At 36.2% G+C, this 18,082-nt stretch overlaps 2 protein-coding genes across 3 annotated transcripts in view; both read right to left on the minus strand.

The window, feature by feature from the left end:
- Positions 1-48: 48 nt before the first annotated feature.
- Positions 49-5,701, minus strand: LOC111579478 (uncharacterized). Its single transcript, XM_023286773.3, has 5 exons — positions 3,196-5,701; positions 2,739-3,047; positions 1,272-1,404; positions 1,059-1,095; positions 49-980 (listed from the first exon to the last, which is right to left on the minus strand). Exons 1-5 carry the CDS (start codon positions 3,257-3,259, stop codon positions 894-896), a joined length of 630 nt encoding a protein of 209 aa, XP_023142541.2. The 5' UTR covers positions 3,260-5,701; the 3' UTR covers positions 49-893.
- Positions 5,702-6,132: 431 nt separating this feature from the next.
- Positions 6,133-18,082, minus strand: part of LOC111579466 (uncharacterized) — a 29,283-nt gene continuing 17,333 nt past the window's right edge. Inside the window, exons 10-14 of one of the 2 annotated variants that reach the window (XM_055008106.1) lie at positions 17,783-17,822; positions 14,999-17,702; positions 13,395-13,512; positions 13,223-13,271; positions 6,133-12,333 (exon numbers count right to left, since the gene is read on the minus strand). Coding sequence is in view for 1 of the 2 variants with exons in the window: in XM_023286760.3 (XP_023142528.2) it covers positions 17,619-17,702; positions 17,783-17,822 (124 nt within the window). In the remaining variant the exon portion in view is untranslated. Of the gene's footprint in view, positions 12,334-13,222; positions 13,272-13,394; positions 13,513-14,294; positions 17,703-17,782; positions 17,823-18,082 lie in introns of those variants that run through there. The other variant, XM_023286760.3, reaches the window with a different exon arrangement.

Below are 18,082 nucleotides of genomic sequence, written 5' to 3' on the forward strand. Positions count from 1 at the left end.
TTTTAATGCAAAAGAGACGTTTTTCTTTCTTTTTTTAATTGAAATATTATGGTTATTCAAAGATACAGATTTTGAAAATAATTTTACATTAGATTAGATATCTAGATATTAGAATAGATTCACTATTTGTTTTGGTATTTTTAAAAATAATTTATGCATTTCAAAAATAAGTCAACATGAACCAATTCAAGATACATAATTTAAGCCAGATATTAACCTTTGACAGTAATCTTCAGATAGTTTCTATGGTGAACTGGTCAAGTGTTTTTCTTAACTATAACTAAACTATTAGAAAAAGTTTTAGTGACACCTAGTGGTCAGTTGCAGTTTTACACAAGAGGCACCACAATAAAAACGAGGGCTTTTAAAGTGTTACGTGTCACTTTACTCTCATGTGTAGGGTGAAAAAATTTCATAATTAATAAAAACAAAATATTTAAAATATCTGAATGTTTTTTCTGTTCTAGCAAAGATGAACAGCCCAACACAGCAGGGGTGTAACTGAACGTTTACAGTAAAAACTCAACTCCTTTGCTGCAACAATATTAAAAACCTGCATTCACATTGAAGTTCACCAACAAATCTTTTGCACAAAACATTTTGTCTGCTAACTGTAGCTAGAACACATTAAGAATCTGCCTTTAAGATGATATAAAACATATTTGTTTCAGATAAAATCAATACAATAATAACTAGCTGTATTTTAATCACTTATTTATCAGACAATTAGTTGATTCCGATTATTGCTGTATACAAAAAACCCCACAAAAATACACTATTTGCATTTGCAGATGAATAAAGCGTTCATATATTTCACATGATCAAACGGAGCCACCTTGTGGACTAAAGCTCTCTTGAAAGAACATTATACGCCTCAGTTCTACAAAGCTTTCTCAGATGTGTGGCTGTAATTTGACAGTGGAATAGAGTCCACTTCCTGTCCGTATGAAGGTGCTGTACGGCTCAATGTCCTGTGGAACCTGCAAAAGACGACATGGAATTAAACTGATTGATATTAAACCTGTAATCTGACTGAAGAAGGTTTTTCTGTGCAGTACCAGGTTTGGATGATGGCTTGGTGATTCAGGCTGTTTTCTGTTGGATAAACGGACAGACGAATGATTAATGATGAATGTTTAGTCAGTATTGTGTCACCTCAGACAAAAACTGCAACTATAGTGACTTTCATGATTTTTTAAAATGAGATCTGTAGAAGTAATTTTAAAATATTGCTTTGCAAATGAGCTATGTACATTCCAGTAGTGTCTCACCCATGGCGATGTCTTCTGTATAGAAATCCTGATAGAATTAAAGCTGCTGTGATGAACACAGATCCACTGATCAAAGCACGATGAGTCATCGTTTGTGCCTCATTATGGTGATTTTGAGATTCATCCTCAAAATCTTTGGAAAGAAAAAAAAACATGTCAGAAAAATGACACCAACGGTTGCTTTATTAGTGAAAACCTCACAGTGCACTGAAAACATCTTAAAGGAATTTAGTCAAACCAATTCATCTTTTCTAATTTACTTAATATAAATATGTGAACTTTAGAACAAGAGTTTTATAGTTTAAGATACGAGTTGAATGAATGAACAGCTGAGAGTTCACTCAACTCATAAAATGAGGTTTAATAGAAACACATGCAGCATATTAGCCGACTTCCCAGGATGCATGTTAAAGAGATAAAAACTCTTGGTTTTGTATGTTTTGAGAAACAGACCTGATGGGAACTTGCTGTGAGTGTCTCACTTCAATTAAATTCTGGTTGTTTTATTTTCATAATGGTCAAATCAATTTTATTTCTGGAGTTCTGAACTCTTAAATCCATAGATCTTTAATTTATGTCGCTGTGTCAGGAGCAGTCTTTGTACTGATGGTTTAAACACCTACGGTTTTATGGTCTTAATGGTGAAATTAGAGGAAAATCTTTACACTTCCATCCATCCATAATCTATACATTGCTTAATCCTCATTAGGGCTGTGGGGTTCTGGAGTCTATCCCAGCTGACTTAGAGCGAAGGGAGGGAACACCCTGGACAGGTCACCAGCCTATCACAGGGCTACATACACAGATAAGCAATCACACTCACATTCACACCTAAGGACAATTTAGAGTTACCAATTACTCTCAGCAAATTTTTGGACTGTGGAATGAAGCTGGAGTACCCGCAAAAACCCACACATACACAGGGAGAACATGCACACGCCATGCAGAAAGATCCCAGGAAAGCCGAGACACAAAGTGCACATCTTTTCTTGTCATCTCAACAAGCTGCCAACCTGAACTGCTCATTTCATGACGCACTTTCTAATTCGTAGAGGAAGAAAGAATTAAGGGAATGGATGTTTGTCATATTTTATGGGACTTTAGAACACAGACTGTTAGTAATTGTACGCTAATACTATGTAAATTGGATTTTGTGCAATGACATTTAAGTGGGTCTCCTTGCATCTGGGTTCACATTGCATTCATTTAAATATTGTAAATCTCAAGCTCTGCTCGGGGGTTGTGGGATGTGTCATGCTTGCTCAGGTTGTACCAGACCAACACTCCAGCAGATTCACCTCCAAACACAAATGCATGTCATTCCAAATAAATGGTTAAATCTGATATAGTGTATGTCTGAACACCCAAAGTACAAGCTCTGATGCACCACATCAGACATGGAATATAATGTTAAGATCGCTTCTTCTATTTGAACAACATATGATGGGAAGATCAAGAAGTTCTTACCTTCCACTGTGACAATGAGATGGAAAATATCTGTTCCTGCAGGATGTGAACACTCACAGGTGTAGTTTCCACTATCAGCTGGTGTTAAACTGCTCAGATGGAGAAATACAGTCTGGTTTTCTTTAATCAGTCTGAATCCAGAGCCACATCCATGTTCAAAGTCGTGTCCATGTTGATACAGCAGACGACACTCTTCTCCGTTCCTCTCTGTTGTGATCTTACAAACTATCAGCGTGATGATATTCAGGGTCTCATTGCTGCATATTGGAGTAACATCTGGTTTATTCCCAACGGTCTTCTCACGAGTCACTGAAATCAATCAGTTGCAATTAATATTATAAACAGTCTGAATGAGGGATTGCTGCAGTTTTGCAGTCAGAGTTAGTCAAGTTTTAAATCCACTACAACATTACAAAAAAAAATGTTGTCTTCTTCAAACCAAAAAATGTTACATTACCTCCACCATCTGAGGACACAGTCAGTGGCAGAAACAGAAGAAAGCCGAGTTTCAATGCAGCCATCCTGGTTTCAGACAGAACAACTGCTGCTGCTCAGTAGATTGTATTGATATAAAGAGAACCAACACTGAGCTGGGGCACCTCAAACTCTCGGGTCGTCGAACAAGGAAGTGCACTTACATGACTGATTCTGCTTTTGTCTCAACACATGCAACAGTTCAAACAGCGAGCAGACCCACAATAGAAAACATACGCCAGCTCAGAGTATCTCAGCGAGTATATTAGAACTTTAAACGTCTTGTTCAGTTGGTTTGAAAGTAAGATTTCTTACAAGGTATTGGCTGCATTGATCTTGTTGAGAGTCAAATAACGTGACAAAACCAACATGTTTGTGGTGTTGACATTTTTAGAGGCGTGATGTTTAGCTCTTGTCGTTTCCGTTCCTCATTGCTTCACAAGGAAACCAGACTGATCTATTTAAGTACTTTTAGCAGCAGTATCTTTAATCGTCAGATTGGTCAAGCAGTGGTGAATCTATACAAAAGGAAGGTCATGGGGTAACTGAAATATATGATATTAATGATAATTAATGATATTAATGATATATGATAGTAATGATATTACTGACAACAAGATATATGGGTTAGAACGTCAAACCAGTCCTAGCAGAGGAGTTACAGTCCATGTATTTTATTGTATTAGCAGATTTACAGAGTGAAAATGAACAAATCTGTCACCCCAGTTTAAAGAATTCCAGGTGTTAAAGCATCTTAATCTAACAGATGACACATTACAGTGATCCAACATCGTGAAAAATATGACAAAATATTCTATTAGCCTTTTGTTAATGTCAACAAGTGTAAGCACAAGTCACAGTACAACAGCAACACGTTTAAATATTGCTCTGGCATCAATAAAACAAATACAATTCTGTACAAAGGTTTACATGCACTTGCAAAGATCATGTAAATCACAACTGTCCTGAGTTTCCAATGACTTCTGTAACTCTTAATTTTCTATGATTGAATCTTTCAAACACGAACCTTTTTCACAACAGAAAATCATTTTGATTTACAGTTCTTCTGAAAATATGGCAAAACTGACAGGGTCAAAAACATACAGACAGAAATGCCAATATTTAGTTAAATGTCCTTTAATCATTTTTCTCTCAGTTTGGTTCTTTTGGTTTCTGTCTACAAGCTTCTGGTTTATCTTTGACCCCGCTGGACAGAATTGGTGCAGTTTAACTAAATTTGTTGTCTTTCTGACTCAGACTTGTTTCTTCATCAGTCCACAGGTTCTTGGTGAGGTTAAAGTCAGGACACTTGGTTCAGTCAGTCTAGAATCTTCATTTTAGCCTGATTGAACCATTTCTTTACCACGTGTGAAGCGTGTTTGGGCTCATTGTCTTGTTGAAACATTCAACTGCGTCCAAGATCAACCTTCTGAAGAATGTGGAGGTAATCCTCCTTCTTCATTATTCAATTTATCTTGTGTAAAGCTCCAGTTCCACAGAGCATGATACTGCCACCACCATGCTTGGTGGTAGGTTTGGTGTTCTTTGGGTTGAAGGCCTCACCTTCTCTCCTCCAAACATATTTCTGGTCATTAAATATATCATTTGGCTTTATTTTTGTCTGTACTTTCCTCCAGAAGGCCTTTTCTTTTTTCACCCAGAATTGTACATGTGATCAGTAGCAAATTTCAGTCGACCTTTATGTCTTGAAGACTATCTCTCATGACCAGATAGTGACTTTCCCCAGAAACTCAGTCTATTTTTAATTTTTTATAAGTCATGAAGGAAGCAATTTTCCTTCTTTTGAAAGACTAACAACAACATTGGTTGCAAGAACACCATCTTGTCTATATTCCACATTAAGAAGATGTCTTCACATCTGTAAATCTACACATCTACATGATGCATCAAACGTATTTAGGTTGGCTTGACGTTTTGTTTAAATGTTTTCAGATAAGCAACAGACCATTCTACACAGCGCTGTGTGGAATGGTCTGACTGCACCTCAACATCATTCTGCTTCAGGAGGGTAAAAACACTCTTGCCTGTTTCTTTCTCTGCTTTTTAACCAATCAAAATCATCTCGGGCAATGCTCAGCTCAAGATGCAGCAATGATGTCCCACAAAAGTAGCGATGGGGGAACATGTTTTGCTGGAACGTTTGCATGCAGGGAGACAAGTGTTGTCATTAAACGGCTAATTCACTCCCACGGCTGATATTTTTAGTATGTAAGCTACTGCTCCGAAGTTTATCTTTTTGCTGTTTTTTCAAGGAAAAGGGATTTTGTAAACAGTAACTCAAAAGCAGCAGAAGAAGAGGAGAAAGTCACATTAAAAGTGTGGCAGAATTGGCAGGCTAATATTCACTGTCCATATCCAGTGAGTCAGACCAAGTCAACAGTTATACTGTTTGCTGAATTTGTCTTGCTGTCATGTTAAACGGAGGTGATAGTTTGGTAGAGATTATTTGTGGGCTGTTGAAGGCTTGTGTAAGGCTCGTCTGGGTCATTTTTATCCTATAAAATAAAATAAAATAAAATAAAATAAAATAAAATAAAGTAACATGTTACAAAGTCTGATTCAGTTTTATTGAACAAATTTTAAGAATACATCAGTTCCGAGTGACTACATTCACTGAAATCTCTGCTTTTGCATGTTTTCTTTAATAAAAAACGTTCAATTAAAATGATTAAACATTAGAATACATTACTCACTGAAGAGCCAGGAGTTTCATGTGCAGGTGATCCAGGATCTTCTTGCCTGGAAAGAATGTCAGAGTTAGTCGAGGATATGTTGACAAGGACAAAAAGAAAAATCCAGGTAGTATTTAAAGCTTAAAACAAAAATAACAGTCTGGAAAAAGAGGAAAATACAGTAATGGATCTTCTCTGGGTAAAACGGACAGCAAATGCTTATTAACAGTGATTAAAATATTATTTTTCACTTAGCCATGAATACAGTAAGACAGCGTGAAATATGAGATATCCACATCAACAAAGTGTATAACTTTGCTGATACTAGTGTAACTATATACAACTAGTATAACAGTAATAGCGTCTCACCCACGACTTCTTCTCCTGTGGATAAATCCCAGAATTACTCCAGTTATGATTGCTATCATTGCACCAGTCAAAGAAACAAAAATCAACATTTCTGTTGAACTGCTGGCCTCTTCCAAATCTAAAACATTGAAAAGAAAAAAAAACATCTGTCAGGAAAAAAAAAACACTTGGTGGGATTTAGCTTAATGTGTAAAGAAACATCATGATGACACTCAGTGCTTCAGTCGACGGCAGCCAGAGTTATTTTTGGTTCATTAAAATGTTTCATGTCTCATCCAAGAACTTTTTTCTGTCCTGACTGACTGATGGGAAGCTCCAGCTATTTATTCTCACCTCAAAACACTAGACTAATGTCCTGGAAATTATCCAAGACTCATGTCTCGAGTGGTGAATGGTCTCAAGACTGCATTCTAAGTACCTGATAAGTGGTGTTGTAGACGTCCTGCTCTGTTTAGAGATGGCTGTTCCAGTTTAACTTGGATAGTAGATTTATCTTCTCTGCCCAGAATGTGGACATTTCAGGCCTCAAAGTGTGATCCTTATCCTTCAGATGCAAGTGTTTGTCATTCAAAATACAGAAATATATATTTGAAAGTGGAAGTTTCCACAACTCAGAGGTGACAGATTCTCAAACTTTGTCCAGCATAATTAAAGCAGAGTTTAAAAAACAAGATGCATCAGGACTTTTATTTTGTAGGATGAAATGGACCCAGACAACCCTTAATAATACAGGAATGCACAGACCTATATAGAAGAGAATAAACAACCACCCCACAAGACCATAAAAACTGGTTATCAGAACAAGACTCAGCAGTTTATCTTCATCTAAAGCATAAAAGACTCCTTTGAGGACAGTGATGTACATATTCTGGACAGAGAAGACAGATGTTTGAGAGAAGTGAAACAATGGCGGGGTCTACAACACCACTTATTATAATGCAGTATTGAGATCTTTCCCCAGACAGCTTAAATGCCTTTAGTGATTTCTCACCTGGCAGGTTTATAACAATTCACATCCCAAGTTAATGTGAGAGTTGGCTTGTTAATGGGCCATTATTTGTGTTATTTAGGGGGACAATATACACTACTGTTCCAAAGTTTGGGGTCACCCAGACAATTTTATGTTTTCCATGAAAACACCATTAGCTAACACAATGTAGCATTAGAACACAGGAGTGATGGTTGCTGGAAATGTTCCTCTGTACCCCTATGGAGATATTTCATTAAAAATCAGTCATTCCCAGCTAGAATAGTCATTTACCACATTAACAATGTCTAGACTGTATTTCTGATTCATTTAATATTATCTTCACAGAAAAAAAAATGCCTTTCTTTCAAAAATAAGGACATTTCTACATGACCCCGAACATTTGAACGGTAGTGTTTATGTGGGACAGTCAGTTGATGAGGTGAAACCTCTTCAAGAACCTAAAACTAGAGGTCCAGTTGCCTTCTACTGAAATGCATAGGATCCCTAGGTAGGTATCATTTCCGACGGATAAGTCCCGATAAGTCCACAGCGGTGGATTTGTAGTAGGATCACAATCATGTGATCGTCAACAGGCAGCTGATGTAGCGTTCACTACTTGTCATAGTTTCAGTGACGCCGTACCGCTATCTCGCAATGATCCAGAAATCTTTAACAAATCCATGGATCCAGACTATAAGCCGCATCACTGCCAAAATCTAATCTCTTGGTCCTTGTGTCATTTCTGACCTTCTCTGAAAATTTCATCCGAATCCGTTAATCCATTTTTGAGTAACGTTGCAAACAGATAAACAGGCAAACCAACGCTGACCGTCACATACCTCCACCATGTTCCTTGGTGGAGTAGTAATTCTCCAATATTTTATCACTGACATCATCTGGAATTCAAATTAACATGTGAGCACAGCAATGAACACACAAAGCATACCCAAATCAGTTTAAAAGCATAACAGCACCAGAGATTTTATTCTGCAAATTCAAACAGGTCTAATTTCTTAGCCATAGACGGCATGTTCTCACCAAAATTCTTTAAGAAAAACGACAATCAGTTCTGCCATGTAAACAGTTCAATAGAATGTGACCACATATTTAAATATCCACCTTGAATTTAGCCAACATCTGAGCATAAAATCACAATGTGGTGCTTACCTGTGACTGTGACAAGGAAATGGAGAACATCTGTTCCTCCAAGATGTGAACACTCACAGATGTATCCTCCATTATCACCTGCTGTTAAATTGCTCAGGTGGAGAAATACAGTTTGGTTCTTCGTCACAAATGTGAACCTGGATCCACAACCATGTTCAAAGTCGTGTCCATATCGATACAGCAGACGACACTCCGGTTTGTTCCTCTTTGTTCTGATCTTACAAACTATCAGCGTGATGAAATTCAGGCTTATGTTGCTGCATATCGAAGTGTCATCTGGTTCCTTCCCAACTATCCTCACAAGAATCTCTGCAATCAATGTGAAAAATAGCCTCAATAATTGATCGATATAGTTTTGAATTTGTAGCTCCACTAGATGACACTTGATATTTGAAATGTCAGAAGGTTTAGTGGTTCTCTTTAAAACAACGACTGGAAGATTATGAGATAAAAACATCATTACCTTGGCTGTCAGTGCAAAAAGTTAGTAAAAGAAGAACAGAACACAGTTTCCATCCATCCATACTGATCACAAGTTACTGCTGCTTTTGAGCTCTGCCACCTCAACCTCAAACCAGTTCTTGTCAGAAGGAAGTGCGTCTACAGGATTGTTTCTTCTTCCACATTTCACAATGAGTTTAAACTGACATTTAGAATTAAGATCTGGCATTGGTCAAATATCATCAACCTATAATGCACTTACAAAGTCCTCCTAACGAGCCGGGAACATTCCCACAACATTACCTACAAGTTCTAATATCATTTTTAAAGTTTTAATCTCGTGTTCAAAGAATGTTTTAAGGATATTTATCATTTGCAGCAATGTTCCTTTGAGGTCAAAGTAAAATAAGACTTTCAGCTCCAGACAATGTTGTCAGGAACATAGATGAGGATCTATGATACTGAAGGACGAACGTTCTCAACGCAACATTCATAAAATGTTTTCCACGTGTTATCAAGGCCTCACATGATTTTCATAAAATGTTCTTGTAATATGAAAGTCATTCTCAATAGCATCTGGAAAACATTTTTTGAATGTTGCTTGGGAATGTTCTTTTGATATCAACTGGAACATTATGAGGATGTTTTCTAGAGACCGTTCTACAATGTGTTCCTCAACATCATCATCAGAACAGTGCGGGCAGAATGTTCCACTCTTATCAACACATTGTAAATATTCTTGTACTATGATATACTAGCAAGGTGGAATATTTACATTTTGGCACCAAACACAAGTTAGAAATCACATCAACCCCACAAAGTCCAGAATCAACAAAAACAGGATCCTCAGTACCAAAGGAAGCTTAATGTCATGAACCACGTGCAAGTTATCTTGCTTTAATTCCAGCTTTACTCTTTCAGTGCCCTGACAAATTCTCTCTAACTCAAGGAGCGAGAAAAAGAAAAGCAGCTATCCTCCACTTCCACTTTTAAAAGTATGTTGTCCTACTCAAATTGCATTGCTAATGATTCTTTCTGATGCTCAAAAGTCAGTCCAGCTGCTTGCAACCCAACAGGTACCAACACTGCTAGTTCTACTGCAGCCCTTAGAGACTCGCTCTCCTCTAACACTTCTAGCTCAATCAAAGACACCAAATCCTGAACATCATCTTTACCTTTTCTCTCAGAGACTACAATACTATAGTGATCAGCTATTTGAAATAATTCATCTTTTTTTGCGGCTATAAACAAACGCTGCTGGACAAAGAAGCCATATTATCAAATTTACTGCCACAGATAGGCACGTCAACTGACAAAACCACACAAATAACAGTCTTTACAGAGAATTTCCTACTGACTACTTGACCAGGATTTACTAAACTCACCACCAGTCTTCATGCGGTTCTGCTGCGGGTGTATTAAGCACCAAACCAGTTAGTCTGTGAAGCCACCTGTAGCATTAAACCTCACCAGATCACATGGAGTACCAACAAGATAGCTGTACAGAGACAATCATGGCTCCCCACAGTGCTAGAAAAAACAGAAAACTAACACAACCCAAAAGATACACGATCTACAGACTACCGGACAAAACGGAAGATGGTAACACTCACCTTCTGGATGCCAACAAACAATGCTTCAAACAATACAGAGTTTGCTCCCCATAACCCACTGCAGCCTTACAAAGCCTGAAGCAGCTTCGAAGCCCTCAGCTGGACCAAATCATCTAATCAGTCTCAAACAGCAGCACGTACCCACTGCTACCTGAGACACAAACAACCAACCTGATATTAGGGATCCGACTGGCATTTTGGTGGGTGATAGACAACAAACTGTTCAAGTCAGTCATGTGTAGCAATTCAGCAGCCGTGTTAACATCAATAAAAGAAACTAACTCCAAATCCAGACCCAATATTCTATGAGACATATTTCAAGCACTGTTTCAAATTCACAAAGCAGGGTGTGAGGTGGGTTTTATTTGGGTTCCAGCATATATGGGTGTCAAGGGCAACAAGGAAGCAGATAGTTTGGAAAAAACAGCAACCAAGGTGAACTAGAAACTGTGAGGCATGTTCTTCTTAAGTGCAAATTCCACTCAAATTGTAAATAAAATTCACATCAAAAATCTGTATTTTCACAAAGTGGTCATTTGACTGTGAAATTACAGTTTTTTTATGTAATTAAATTGGCAAAAATATTATTTTACAAAAGCAAATAAATAATTTTAACTGTAATTTTACAGCTTTCCACAATTTGCTAAATGACAAAAGATTTAGTAAAATCATTGAAAAAATTACATTTTCATAATAAAAACATTTTTTACAAATAGTAATCGAACTATAAAGTTACTGTTTTTACTGTATTTAAATCAGAAAAAATATCATTTTACAAAAACACTTAATACATTGTTTAACTGTAATTTTTTTTGGTTAATTTCTGTGTTTTCTGGTAAAATCACAGGAAAAATGTTTTCATTTACATGTTAACCAAACTGAAAATGAACTCCTCATCAAATATCTGTATTGTTACAAATATTAATTTGTTCTTTTATCCCATTTGAGTGTAAATTATCATAGTTTGTTTGGTCACATTTAAATCAGCAAAAATATCATTATTCTACAAAAATAGCAAAAAATGTCTACATTATAAATCTGTATTTTTACAAGTGGTTGTTAATTCTTTTACAATGTGTGACCGTAAAATAGCATTTATTTACTGTATTTGAATCAGCTAAGAATGTCAATCTTTTACAGATATTTACAGTGATTTTCACAGTTTGTTTGTTTTTATAGTTCTTCATGTTACAGGATTCCACTTGTTTTCAGCAATAATTTCCTAACATTCCTGCTGCCGGATTTTCAGTGTTTTTAAGTTTTTTTTTTCCCTTTTTGTCCCATAAAGTTCTGAAGCTTCTGTTTTAATGAATCCTCATGATGCATAAAACATACACTACCATTCACAAGTTTGGAGTCACTCAGACAATTTCATGCTTTCCATGAAAATTCACATTTTTTTTCATGTGCTAACATAATTGCACAAGGGTTTTCTAATCATCATTTAACCTTTCAACACCATTAACTAATACAATGTGCCATTAGAACATAACAGTGATGGTTGCTGGAAATATTCCTCTGTACCCCTATGGAGATATTCCATTAAAAATCATTAGTCATTTACCACACAAACAATGTCTAGACTGTATTTCTGATGAATTTCATGTTATCTTCATAGAAAAAAAGTGCTTTTCTTTCAGAAATAAAGACATCTCGTAGTGACCTCAAACTTTTGAACGGTAGTATATATATGTTGACTTGATTTAAATGTTTTCATAGATTTCACAACTTAGGTCCTCATTGTCCAGGTGGACTTCTCTGTTGTTCGTCTGGGTGCTGTGTTGACGGTGAACTGAGGAGACAGTTTGGTAGAGATCATCTGCAGGATACTGAAGGCTCATGTACGTGTCGCCTGGGTCATTTCCATCCTTTGAAATGAAATCAAAACGTTAATGAACCATGTCTTCAAAGTCTCACTTAGCTATGGTGAACAGATGTCACTCTTGGGTCACAACTTTGTATGAAACCTCAGTTTTCCAGCAAGTGGTTCATGGATGTTCCACTGGTCCTCAGGATGTCTTCATCCTCTACATGCATTAGTTGGTATTTCTACTTGTTAATGCAATAGCTTCTTCACACAAAGGAAATTAGAAGGATCAATTAGGTTGGAATAAATATTAAATTTGGAAGGGAATGTACATGTTTAGAACACAGTTTGGCTGCTGGTGTGAGATATTTTAGCTACAGCGGCTCAGAGAACCTTCTCTTCACACTTTACACCAGAAAACAACCAATTTCTGATGTGTTCATATCAAAATCATTTTATTCTACAAGTCTTGTTTGAAAGTTGGCCAAACATTAAATCATTTTCTCCATGCAGATTCTGCAAGAAATAATAATTTAAAAAAAAAAAAAATCTCAGTTTCTTGGTTCAACTGTGACAAAAAAAAATGCTGCTACTTTCAGCTGAACTGCAGGCAGTGTTGACACAGAACAGATTACCAATAGGAAATATAAGTCATTTTTCATGTTGCCACTTGGAAATATGTTGGACATGTTGATTCCAGGGTTTTTTTTAAATCAAACTTTTGATCATCTTTTTTTTAGTATTTATGGTACCAATAACTTTGCTGTACTGCATAAGTAACATTTCAGAGTTCTCTCTCCTTGTTCGTGGTTGTTCTGTTTCCACAGAGTTGCAGGACTTTATATTGCAGTGAAAAATGAACCACAGTGAAAAAAATGTGGAAAAAAATGCCCAGAAACTGCTTCTGGTCAGAGGAGTAAAGGTCTAAAACAAAAGAATTCATTACTCACCAAAGAGCCAGAAGTTTCATGGACAGATAATCCAGGTGCTTCTTTGCTTCTGAGTGAAATATTCAGTAAATATATATTTTTTTCACACTTTATTTGCCAGGATTTTGTAATAAATACAGTCAGATTACAGAAAAGTCCAAACTGATGTGTTCAAATGACAGTAGTCTCTCACCTGAAACTTTTCCTCTGGTGAATAAATCCCAGAAGAACTCCCGTCACAGTGATGAGTATTAATGCACCAATCGAAGAAATTAAAACTGATTTTTTTGTGGAACTGCTCACCGCTTCCTCTGAAACGTTGAAAAGAAATCAACTTTGTCAGAAAAAACATCTACAGACATTAAGTTATGAACACAACCACAAATATAAAAAGTACAATGTAAAAAAAAAAAAATATTATTTCACAAGTTCAGGCACCACAAAGTACTATAAAACACCAACAATCATCAAAATATACAAATGTTGTATGATTAAAATATATTACAATTTCTACCTTATTTTTTACATGAAGCCATGTATATGTTTGGGCTCTTTAATGTTTAGTGAAGGATTTTTACATGCAGAAAAGCAATGGCATAACCTATAAGATCAGATAAAAATCCGATTACCAATGCAACAAATCTATGCAAAATCACAGAACCGATAACTTTTTTCTGTTAATTGTCACTAATTGTAGCTATTTTCAGAAATATATTTAGTTTGGGGCCACATAGAAATGTCATTTTTTAAATGTTTTTTCAATGAAGATAACATTAAATGAATTAGAAATACAATCTAGAAATTGTTGATGTGGCAAATAATTATTGTAGCTGGAAACGGCTGAATATCTACATAGGGGTTCCACCAACATCACTCTTGTGTTCTAATGCTACATTGTGTGAACTAATGGTGTTGAAAAGCTAATTAATGATTAGGAAACTCTTGTGCAATTATGTTAGCACATGAATAAAAGTGTGAGTTTTCATGGAAAACATGAAGTTATCTGGGTGGGCAGTGTACATCATTTTAAAGAAAAAAAATCCAAATATATATTGTTTTATGTATCTATAACATATAAATATGTCTTTCAATGCTAAAAAAAAAGTTCAGAAAAAAGGAAGTACATTTTCTTTTTGAAAAAAATTAAACTCCATGGCTATATTAACAGATTTTTAATGTTATTTTGCATTAGAAATGTAAATTCATCATTTATTTTGGTCATGTTATTGATATTTTTCTATATTTTGAGAAGACAAAAAACATCTGATAGTTTTTTAAAGTGTGTATCGAGACAGATTTAAATACACAAATCAGCTTAAAACATAGCTGTTTTTATCCTGAAACAGGCCAGATATTCAGGTTAATAGTATGTGAACACAAATAAATACAAGCAAAGCGTGCCAAAGTATAAAGAAATCTACATTTTTAAGGCAGCAAATTCACTTGAAATGATTTAAAGTGTGAGAAATAATCAAAGTAAAGGCACAAACCCAATTTTATTGCCCGAACATATGTATGATTTCTTTTTACACCAAAGTACAAGCACTGTGCTACTCCATAAGCCATAACATAGAAGGTTAAGATCACCTTAACCCTCGTAATGTCCTTCCAGTTGCCATACACTTTTTGTCCTCTAGGGTCAAAAATGACCCCGCCTGGCTTGACAGTTATTTAAAGCACATAGTTTACATTTAGTCCTACTTTAGTCCAACCAATTACCACAAAGACAGACCTATGAACAACAGGAGGGTTAAATGTAGCTGGTACAGGATGAAAAGAAGATTAAAATGCTCTTACCCACTGTAACAATGAGATGGAAAATATCTGTTCCTCCAGAATATGAACACTCACAGGTGTAGTTTCCACTATCAGCTGGTGTTAAACTGCTCAGGTGGAGGAATACAGTCTGATTCTTGGTTACGAGTCTGAACCTGGAGTCACATCCATTAAAAAGGTCGTATTCATAGCTGTACACCAGATGACACTCTTGTTCCCTGTTCCTCTCTGTTGTGATCTTACAAAGTATCAGTGTGATGATATTCAGCGTCTCATTGATGCATATTGGAGTAACATCTGGTTTGTTCCCAACAGTCTTCTCAAGAGTCACTGAAATCAATTGATTACAATCAATATTACAAGAAAGTCCTGCATTTCAGCATCTTGTGAGAATAAACTACATTTGTAAATGTAATTGAAAACTAAATCCTCTTTAAACCAAAAATATAGCGATAATTTGAGAAAAACATAATTACCTTGACTGCCAAAACACATAGATGTTGGCAGAAGCAGGAAAAAGCCCAGAGAGACCACAACAGTGAACATGGTGCTGAAGGAGCAACTCCGACACTCTGCTTTAAACTGTTCTCTGACCATCTAAACATCAAAATAACCTCTCTTCTAAACAGGAAGAGTGTCTACAGGACTGCTTGAAAAGGTCAAACAGCAAGCGAGCATGAGAATTTCTCAGCATATTTAAACCGTGGTGGAGTGGTTGGATGTACTTCTTATGAATGTTTTCTTTGAGCCTTAATGTCACAGAGCAGTGACAGTATTTTTGCCTCTATACATGAGTCTGTACTTAGAGAAAGGCAAACACAGACACATCTCTTTAACTACCTAAACCTCAAAGTAACACCTTATAAGTATCCAAGATGAAGTGTTTTAAGCGGAAGTGCAATATGTCCCTCACAGCCCTCACTATACAGAGTATAACGGAAGTGAGAACACCTCTGTGCAAATTGCTTCACTTCTCAATTGTTACACGATTTCTCATCTTACGAACATTTACAAAAGAAATACTTTAGAGAGACTATATTGAAAATACTGACCCTAAACTAGAAACTTAAAGCAAACTGTGAGCTACACAGAACTGAGTACACCTGTGATTTCCAGATGATCCAAGTTGCATGAACAAGGTTATAAAAATGAGCTGTGAACACCAGAATTTTTCAGTTTTGGACCTATAAGCAAGTCTGCATCATGGCTCCACATGGAAAAGAACTGCCAGAGAAACTGAAAAATCTGAATGTCAGATTTCACAAAGATAGAAAAGGATTCAGGGAGATCAGTGAGCAAAAATCAGGAGGTAGAGAACGATGAGCCTTAGAACCACTAATCAGAGCTTCAGTGATCATCCGCCTAAAATGATGCCATAAATAGTGTAATACTTTCCCAATTTTTGTGGGAAAGTATTGCATGTTTCCAAGCTAGTGCAGTTTTGCACTAGCTTGGAAACATCCAAGCTAGTGCTTCAGACTTAGCATATACACAACCATTCAAAAATTTGGGGTCACACAGACAATTTCATGTTTTCCGTGAAAACTCACACTTTTACTCATGTGATAACATTATCACACAAGGGTTTTCTAATCATCAATTAGCCTTTGAACACCATTAGCTAACACAATGTAGCATAAGAACACAGGAGTGATGGTTCCTAGAAATTTGCCTCTGTACCCCTATGTAGATATTCCATTAAAAATCATCAGTCATTTACCACATTAGCAATGTCTAGACTGTATTTCTGATTAGTTCAATGTTGTCTTCATTGAAAAAAATACTTTTATTTAAAAAATCAGGGCATTTCTAAGTGACCTCAAAGTTCTGAACGGTTGTGTAGGTTAGATAAGATCAAGATCAAGATTTGTTTGGCTCAGATGGGGTCTACCACAGTGAGCATAGTCCTCACAGTAAAGAATATTTTAAAGATGATTGGCTTAATAACATTGAAACTCAAGTGTCAGAGGTCCAACATGGTATTTCATGCAGATTACACAGACTCATGCACAAGTCATTGATGATTTCTGTTGTGCTCAGCTGGTCTGTCCTTCTCTTTCAGCTGTGCATATACAGTAAAATAGGGACGACCACCATCAAGAATGGATGGAAACTAAGACGTATGTGATTTTTGCAAGGTGGTCTCTAAAGTCTTGTGCAGATCATTGAAGTGCAAAGGAGGCGTATGTGCAACATGACACAGATGTGGGTAAGGACAGGATGTCTGCAGGAAGCTCGAAGACGTTAAGTATAAGTGGAAGCCGAGCCCTCCGAGTGAGAGTCTGATGTTCAAAAGAACTGAAGCACAACCACTGATCATGAGGACTGGAGAGAATCAGCTTTGTTTAGCTAATAATTTACTCGATTATTGTTAGGTTCTTTGTTAAACAAAGTTAATGTTCTTTTTAAACGTTAAATTTACACAAGGAATTAAATGTACTTACAAAAACAAATCTGGATTTTAAATTAATAGCATTTGATGAAATGTTATTACAAATAAGTGAAACAGTTGCACGGCAGCATAATGGACAGCAGGTTTGACTTGGTTTCAACTCAGAAACACCTATCACATAGAAGCAGATGTTTCACAATGACAGAAGTATCCCTAAGTTTGTCCTTCAAACACATTTGAATTATCAGGTCAATAACTGTGTGGTCTGGCAGTTGAATAAAGCACATTCTCTTTCTGCATGAACACACTGTATGGCTCAATCTCCTCTGTTTCCTGAAAAAAGAACACACAGTTTCAAAGATATTTTTAAGTAGAAAAAAGAGAGAAAAATTACAGTAGGAGCGAAATTTTACCGTGTTTGGAAGGCTGGTTATGGGCAGCTGCTGTCTTCTGCTGGGTAAACGACATAAAAATCAACTCATTAGTTGTCTGTTGGCTCGGCATTGTGATAGTTTGAATTGTTTTCACATGGAAATGCAATTATTACAAAATATAGATGATCATAAGGAGCTCATATATAAATACAAGTTTGCCTACATATAAGCATTATGTAAATTCTATCTATACATTATATATAATATATACACTACTGTTCAAAAGTTTGGGGTGGTTTTTTAAATCATCAATTAGCCTTTCAACACCATTAGCTAACA

The sequence above is a fragment of the Amphiprion ocellaris genome, chromosome 24 (assembly GCF_022539595.1).
Source record: "Amphiprion ocellaris isolate individual 3 ecotype Okinawa chromosome 24, ASM2253959v1, whole genome shotgun sequence".
Lineage (NCBI taxonomy): Eukaryota > Metazoa > Chordata > Actinopteri > Pomacentridae > Amphiprion > Amphiprion ocellaris.